Below are 8,483 nucleotides of genomic sequence, written 5' to 3'. Positions count from 1 at the left end.
TGCGCAATTAATGGAGGGGAAGGCGTGTAGCCAAAAGCCGGATTCATGTTGGGATGAGGCAAGAAGGCGGGCTTTTTCTGTGTTGGATTGCGCTGAATTTAGGAGCCAATTTTGTACTTGGTGGCAGAGCGGTTCGTCCCAAAATCGTTGGGTTGATTTTTCGGCCGGCATGTCTTTGTTCGGGCAAGCTAGACGCCACGCATTTTCTGCTTCCGACAGGTACATTACCTCGAAGTCACGCAGTGACGGTGTGAGTATTTTACCTACGAGGGATAGTGTAATCTTGTGTTTTTCTCGTAAACTTTGTATACAGTAAAGTTTGTCCCTTAAGGGGATCATTTTACATTTACACACACCTCCCCAATACTTATAGAAAAATTGCTCATTTAAAGGTATAAGATATCGTGTGACGAAATACTGCTACGTTAGTTTTTTCGTTAATTAACCCTATAAATAATACCGGTAAAATACCAGATAAAATAACGTTATTTTATAACGTTTACAAAATTTCTTTATTTAAAGGTCTGATGTACGTGTTTCAAACTCATTAGTAGTTGAGCTCTCGCCCTGTGAGTATGTGTACTTATTATAATTTGCTAGTTTTCTTCTGTGTACACTTGCTTTATTTAAGATGCACTGTTTGTGCAGAGGTAAGCTATAGGTTTTCTTAAATTTCTTTATTTCAAATAATTATAAGATGAACATGTTTCAGTTTATTTGTAAATTTAATTTAGACTCATAACAATAGTATTCACGGGTATCCCCCATCTGTTTCCGCCAATTGTTAATTTACCACATTTTTTTCCCTGGCTGAGAACAACTGAGGTAAAGTGGTCAGGTTTACTTAAATTTATATTTTTTAGACTTGATTTATTTGTCAGTGTAAATCAATTTACAATTAATAAGCATTTGTAATATCGATTTTCATATACCGGGTAGGTAATTAATGGACAACCTTCTAATCACCGAAGAACCTTCTAACCTTTAGGCTGCTCCAGAAAATTGACTTAAGTAATGTAGTGTAGGTCTAGTAAAAGTTTTGTGGTTTTCGAGACAATCGAACTTTTCTTTCTTTTTTTCTTTTTTTGTAAAGATTTAAATAGCATGTGTCAGAATCTGTATTATCAATACTATTATGTAGAGTCTGCGCGGAAAGAGAAGAGTCGTACAATATATGTTTGTATTTTTTTATTTATCACATCACAACATATGATTTTACAAGGGTTGAGTATATACTATCTAAAATTAAAAACTAAAATTAGAACTAAAAATTAAAACTAAAATTAAATCTAAAATTGAATATATTGGATCCCACACATTTCACGACTCTTCTATTTCCGCACAGACTCTAAACATTTTTTTTGAAAATTGGTGACACTGGCCTCCGTAATTTTTTTTTCACTACAAGCGATAAAAGAAAAGTGAATTTTTCTTGGTACTTTTTTTCACTTCAATGATCGATTAAATGCCACAAATTAAGTGATTTCTCGTCATGTTTTCGCTCAATATTGATTTTTATGGAAGTGTGTTAGAGCTTTATCGTGGACACAGCGATTTTTTCGATCAAAGTTTTCGTAAAAATTTTAACGAGTTTGATCGCTTGTGGTGAATAAAAAAATTTTGGAGAACAGAGTGACCCACATTGTAAAAAATAGTTATCTAATACTGATTCTAAAATGGTATAATGCATGCTATTTACATCTTTACAAGTAAAGATATGGCCTAGATGGTGATTAAAGTGAACTAAGGTGTTAAAAAGCTATTAAAAAGAAAGAAAAGTTCGATTATTTCGAAAACTAGGAAACTTCTACTATTACATATACATATAAGTCAATTTTCTGTATCAGTCTTAGATATAGTACAGCGTCGTATAGTATATAGGTAGCATCCAAAGTATTCAGTTCGGTAGGCCATACAAATTACATGGTGTATGTGGGCGGCAATCCTTGATGTGTGTTTAAATGTATGTTTTTAAATAATTTTAATTAGTTTTTTTATTACTTATATCGATAATTGCGAATAAATATAAAATATATTTGATTTAAAGGAAGCATAGTCAATTGACTGTTTAATTGTAATTTTGATATGATAAACTGTATGTGTTTAATTAAAATAATTAAAATTAATGTATTAAATATTTATTTTAATTAAATTAATTGTTATTTTTAAACGATTCCGGAAACATTAATAATTGGGAGTTGTACTGATAAACAACTGTAGCGCAGGTGGTGTGGCGTGATCTCAGGTAGTCCTACCTGGAGGGGTAGGGTTGAAAAGGTTATTTAAGTGGTTGCATGCCTTTGTTTCGAGGCATTCTTATACTAAGCCTAGATTGTGTAAGAGCTATCTATACTCGTAAACATAAAAGTTCAAAAATGTGCGTTTTCCCAGAAATAAGGCCAAAATAGATCGATTTATCGCCCCCGGAGCAAATAGCATATAGCAAATTTCTTTGAAATCGTTAGAGCCGTTTCCGGGATCCCCGAAATATATATATAAATAAACAAGAATTGCTCGTTTAAAGGTAATTAGATATATAGGTCTGGCACACGCAGTGCTGTCAAAATCTCTGCAGACTTTTCTTGGTCTAACTAAGGTATACTAACTATTAAACATTTCAAATCTTTTTGTGCTATCTAACTACAGGAAATATTTTTCTCATCTTTTACCCAGTGTTAACTAAAGTAATTAAGTGCTCGGTATTCCAACGCTTGCCAAAATCCTTTTCTATAGCCCGGCAGTTTACACAGCTGAACGCTGGTTTACAGCGGTTAGCTAATTATTTGATTAGGTGTAAATCGCATGTCTCGCACGTCTTTCGACACTAAAACGAATTTAGTTTCCTAAAATAAAATAAAAATAAACAACGCACGTTGTTTTGAATTTTTTTTTTAGTTTTAGTTTTTAATTATAGTTCGTATTTTTTGACTGTATTCAAAATAATTAATACTCATTTCAACAACGCACTTTGCGACCTATTTTATAACGGCAAAGTCGACTTGCCGCTTAAAAAGTAAGTCGCGAAACGGTTAGGTTATTAGGTTTCCTAAAACGAAGTCTGGTAGTAGTAGTGGATTTCATTCCACACCCCCTTTTGGGAGGGTGTGAGTGGCCTTTTCCGCTTTCCAGCTGCGGAGGCTGTGTCGGGTCGCGCACCACCTTGTGGGACGGTCCATCGCGCGTGTTTTTGGGGACGGCTGAGTGTCTGGTGTGGGCCAGCTTTATCACTACCGGCCGTTATCCAACCCCGCGACCCCTGGTGATACCGCTTGAGCGGGGCCAGGTTTCGGGGCCGCGGAGAAGGCGACCGGCAGCTTAGGCTGGTGACTATGCCGTGCCTAGAGGCCGCGCGAAACACGTTATTTAAAAACTTGACGCCACGCAACCCGACGCGACGCGTGTGTTACGTTGAGTCAAATTTTATAATGACCAGAGTCACACTATGAATACTCCACGTGACGTCGCGTCCGACTGCCCAAAAAAAAGAGTGTATTGTTTTCAGCGTTCATGTTTGTATGTATATTCAGTTTCTTTATTCCAACATAATTCATAATGTGATTCTGGTCATACAAAATAAGTATACTGTAATACAATTTGATTCGACTCAACACGCGTCGCGTCACGTTTGAATAATGTGTTTCGGCCTTTATAGGTACTTACTTGCTGACACCTAAGTGGTAAATTAAATAGTAGATTGTTAACGAAGGGACGAAGGGCACAATAGTACATTGTAGGAGAGGATGGAAAACCGCTAAAAGATGGACGAGTCGTTTGAGGGCCGACACGTTAGTGGAGGCCCTCAAATAATACGAGTCCATCTTTAGCGTTTCCGGCCGAGGCATTACATAGTGCTTTTCACGACTACTGCGAGGAAATAAGAAAACATTTGCATAACTATAAGTACTTGCCCGCGATTTCTCAGGTAGCAAATTACTAGCCACTGCCTGTGCTGTCTCTTGAATTTCGGTAGGCGTCAGTGTAAGAATATCATTTTCTTCACTAGAAGAACTCATTTTTATAGCGAGCGTAGATATACGCGTTTCTTGTATTTTTTAGTCAAACACAATTTACACTATCCAATTCAGTAAGTATTTTCAAATCCCGCCTTTTTTACTTTTTTTATCACTTTTAAGAGGCGTTTTTCTCTTATTTGCTTCAAACCGACTCTAAACTTAGAAGCGTTTTTGCTAAAAAAACCACAAACAGCTACAAAAGTAAAAAACGCCTTAAGCGTGAACTGAATGGATAATTGTTAAAAAAAATGAACTGAATGGTTTTGACATGTCTTTTTTTTTCATACAAGAGTTGGTCCTATAAATAACCTTATTTTATTTTTAAGGAAAAAGTTGCGCCAAAAAAGACCTTTTATTGATTTTTATGTTTTAAATGATACTCATTGCTGTAGCGAACCGTCACCAATGACAGATGATGATAACAATGAAACATTGTAGTAGTGGTGGTTCAGGTGCTACAGCTATTGCCTACTTTGCAGCTTGGTTTTAGACCATCTATTGCCACATTTCCGAACAGTGGCGTGAAAAAAAAAAATGTAATCCTAATCATCGGTATTAATTTACAGAATGAGCTGATAGTGACAGTGAAGCAAGGGCGGCTACAGGGGACTACGGACACGCTGTATGATGGATCAACATACTACAGTTTCAGGGGCATCCCGTATGCCCAGCCACCAGTGGGGCAGCTTAGGTTCAGGGTATGCATTCTTTATACAACGTAGTGTCTATACTATAAGGGTGTGATTTGGGTCAAGTTATGTTCTAATACTTCTAATGTATGGGAAAGACAAAGTATTTAATTCCGGTTTGAAACTAAAGTACCTCATGTGATATCTTTGGGTATGGTTTACACGCATTAGCGTCCCCTTTCCTGCCCCTGACGTAACACCGTACACCTTAAATAAATAATAGGGACACACGACATGATTTATGTCGACCTAACATTATTGAGTTGCTGTAGAACTTAACTGTATTTAGTTTTGTTATTTCCCCAGGCTCCCCTGCCGCCTCAATCCTGGGAAGGCATACGCCAAGCGACCGAATATGGTTCCATCTGTGCGCAAACAGACTCCGTCTTCCAAGGCAGCGAAGACTGCTTGTTCCTCAACGTCTTTACGAAATCTCTCAACGGTAGCACACCTGTCATGATCTACATCCACGGAGGATCCTACATAACTGGATCTGGAAATGATGTCCTGTACGGACCAAAGTTTCTCGTTCAACAGGATGTTGTCCTGGTCACTTTGAACTACAGACTTGAAGTGCTTGGATTCTTAAGTGTGGAAACCCCTGAGGTTCCTGGCAATGCGGGTATGAAGGACCAAGTCGCTGCGTTGAAGTGGATAAAGGAGAATATTGCAAAGTTTGGAGGAGATCCCGATAATATTACAATTTTTGGGGAGAGTGCCGGAGCTTGCTCTGTATCTCATCATATTTTGTCGCCGATGACTATAGGACTATTTCATAAAGTTATCGCGCAAAGTGGTACTAGTGTCCAAGATGGAGCGATAGGTGAAGGAAGCAAGAGCAGGGCCTTCAGAGTAGGAAAATATTTAGGAAGAGACACGAATAATACCACTGAGCTGCTTGAGTTTTTAAGATCTTTACCAGCAGCGAACCTAACTAACTTGACAATTGCTACGAGTACGGACGATGAGCTGTATAGAGGACTCTCTGCGCGATTTTTGCCAGTTGTCGAAAAGAAATTTGATAATGTCGAAACGTTTCTAAGTGAATATCCTTTGGATACACTTCAGTCGGAAACAATTCGTAAAGTTCCCTTGATATTAGGATATAACTCCGCTGAAGCCATTTTGGTGATTCAAGATAGATTAGCAAAGTTAGACATTTACAATAACAATCCCTCCTACGACGTGCCTAGTGAAATCGCTGAGAAACTAACCCAAGAGAAAATGAATGATATGGGTAAAAGGATTAGAAAATTCTATATTGGTGACAGAGAGTACACAAAAGATGATTATAAGGTGATTGTCACGATGTTATCTGACTTGTATTTACTGTATAACACGCACAGATTTACCTACTTGTATTCTAAACACAACAGTCCCATTTATATGTACAGGTTCAGTTTCGACACTGACCTTAATTTTGCAAAGAAATTATTACTTAGTAATTCGGATTTGGATTTGAAAGGAGCCTGCCATGGAGACGACGTGTTTTATATGTTTTCTAGTAATTATACTAAAGATGCTTACGAATCGCAAGAAACATTGAAGGATTACGTATCGAATGTGACAATATTATGGACGAATTTTGCTAAAACCAGGTTAGTGTTCTCTCATTTAGACGAGTCATTAATCTTAGTCATTAATATTATAAATTATAAAACTACTTCTTTTACCAAAAAATGTCCCACCGTTGATTATTAGTATTCATCATAGTTTATTTTAAAACTAAAATTTATTTTTGCTATTAAAAATTCGATAGGCGCTTAGTGTGTAGTGTAGGTAGTGTAGGGAGGTAAATTGTTTTTTGGAAAATATTAGAAATCGTAAAGAAAACACTGTTTCCGTATCTTATCGTCGTAACCACGCAATTGCCCAGCTGGATGACAAATTTCAACTTGCTAGGTTATTTGGAAGTGGGTTAGGTTTTCGATGTTAGGTCAGTCAGGCGGTCATCAGTGAGAAAAATCCAGATTTTAGATGTTTGTATCTTAATAACCGATTGATCTATATTCATGAAATTTGGGGTTCTAGTTAGCCTTAAGAGTCTTACTTAATAAATGAACCAAATTTCATGTGTTTATGATTAATAGATTTTGAGTTTCGTTGAGGTCAAAAGTGGCTTCAAATTCATCATATATTCCTGGTCAGGCTTTAATTATGTATTGCCATTGGAACGATCTATACTAAACCTATTTGAGTAAAACTGAGATGAGATATAGGTTATAATTTGCCGTTTTCAAAAGAAAATTTATAAAATAAATTCTCAACAATTCGTTACAAACTAGAATTACTTTTATTAAGGTGATGGGGTAAAAGAAACAGTATATGAAGATTCTTTTAACCCAGCATATACCTACCCTGATTTGTAGGTATTTCTGTTTGTAATTAATATGTAAGTAGGACCGTTTTGTACCTACTAATTGTATTTATCCAACCACTCTATGTTTGTATTTTCCAGCAACCCAACTCCAGACAACTGGGAAGGAACAAGATGGCCAATATACACGACTCAGAGCAAGGAATACCTAGACATCAACGTACAGTCGACGGCGGGAAGCTTCGCTGAGAAGCAGAGCGTGGAGTTCTGGGACACACTGTACTGCGAGGCTGGCTTGCCTTGCATAAAAAATAACTAAGTTCTTAATATATCTGTATCTGGTTGCCAACATTTTTTCCGAGGCAATGTGTAAAGGTGTTATATACACACGTCGTCGAGAGCCTCTCGGCGAGAGTTGTTGGAAAGTCAATGGCACACTTTATTAATTGACATGCACGTATATAGGTGTCTTTAGAATATTTTTGACTCTGGCAACTTGTGCGCTGTCATTCTTTCTCTTTGCTATCACGGATCGTACGGTAAACATGCTATTAGGTTTACTCTCTAAATATTATAAGTTATTTAATGTTAATGTGCTTACAGACGACTTTATAACATTTGTGCATTTTGAAAATACATCGAGTGTTTAAAGGACGACGTTGTTTTAGTTCACTATCGCACCACTTCCTCCTGCTGCGTATGCACCCCAGAGACGGGCTCTGCATAACAGGTTAAGATGCCCAGCATACCACGAGAAAAGGAGAAATCGTGATCCATCTAGTAAGTGGCTGTCGATCAAGTGGCAAAACCTACAAAATATTACCTCTTACGTCGTCCTACAACGTTAATTCTGAATATTTTTTTTTATCATATTGCCACGATGGCTGTAAATGCCACTAATGTCGTCATGGGCACTCCCGTCATCGAGAAGCTGGACGGGAACAACTATCTGACGTGGAAGTTCGCTTTGAAGATGATCTTGATCACAGAAGGATTGTGGGACACTATAGACAGGGAGTCGGACGAGGCTTTGACGGGCGCAGATGCCGCGCGCGACCAGCGCGCTTTGGCACGTGTCTGTCTCAACATAAAACCGGCATTATTTCAATACGTTCGGACTGCGACAACAGCTAAAGAAGCGTGGAAAAACTTGTCGGACATATTTGAAGACAAAGGGCTGTATCGGCGGGTGTTACTTTTAAGGCAGCTACACAGGGTAGATTTCACCGAGCATGCAGACATGGCTACATATATTGAACATGTAATGTCCCTAGTTCACCAACTCGCAGACATCGGCAGGGTGGTCGAAGATAAAGAAGTGGCCGAAATCTTATTAAGTGGCCTTCCGGCAGACTATGACACTTTGGTGAGCAACCTAGAAACGTATTGTATATCTTCTGAAGAGCTGAAAAGCGACCTGGTGCGTACTCGTCTTCTTCAAGAGGCGCAAAGGAAGTCTGTGAA

General features: G+C 37.9%; 1 protein-coding gene across 1 annotated transcript; it reads left to right on the top strand.

The window, feature by feature from the left end:
* The first annotated feature begins 4,588 nt into the window (after nucleotides 1-4,588).
* LOC134793917 (juvenile hormone esterase-like) lies at nucleotides 4,589-7,338 on the top strand. The gene is made up of 3 exons (XM_063765632.1): nucleotides 4,589-4,711; nucleotides 5,009-6,300; nucleotides 7,161-7,338. The coding sequence occupies exons 2-3, from the start codon at nucleotides 5,159-5,161 to the stop codon at nucleotides 7,336-7,338; spliced, it is 1,320 nt and encodes a 439-aa protein (XP_063621702.1). The 5' UTR covers nucleotides 4,589-4,711; nucleotides 5,009-5,158.
* Nucleotides 7,339-8,483: the final 1,145 nt, after the last annotated feature.

This window comes from Cydia splendana, chromosome 9 (genome assembly GCF_910591565.1).
Source record: "Cydia splendana chromosome 9, ilCydSple1.2, whole genome shotgun sequence".
Taxonomy (NCBI): Eukaryota; Metazoa; Arthropoda; class Insecta; order Lepidoptera; family Tortricidae; genus Cydia; species Cydia splendana.
The sequence above is the reverse complement of the archived record's forward strand: the minus strand, read 5'-3'. Positions and strand labels throughout refer to the sequence as shown.

Bases quoted from the DNA above. Each gene is read 5' to 3' on its own strand.
- LOC134793917 (XM_063765632.1), top strand. From the start codon at position 5,159: ATGATCTACATCCACGGAGGATCCTACATAACTGGATCTGGAAATGAT. The intron at 6,301-7,160 runs GTTAGTGTTCTC...TGTATTTTCCAG, and splicing joins ACGAATTTTGCTAAAACCAG to CAACCCAACTCCAGACAACT.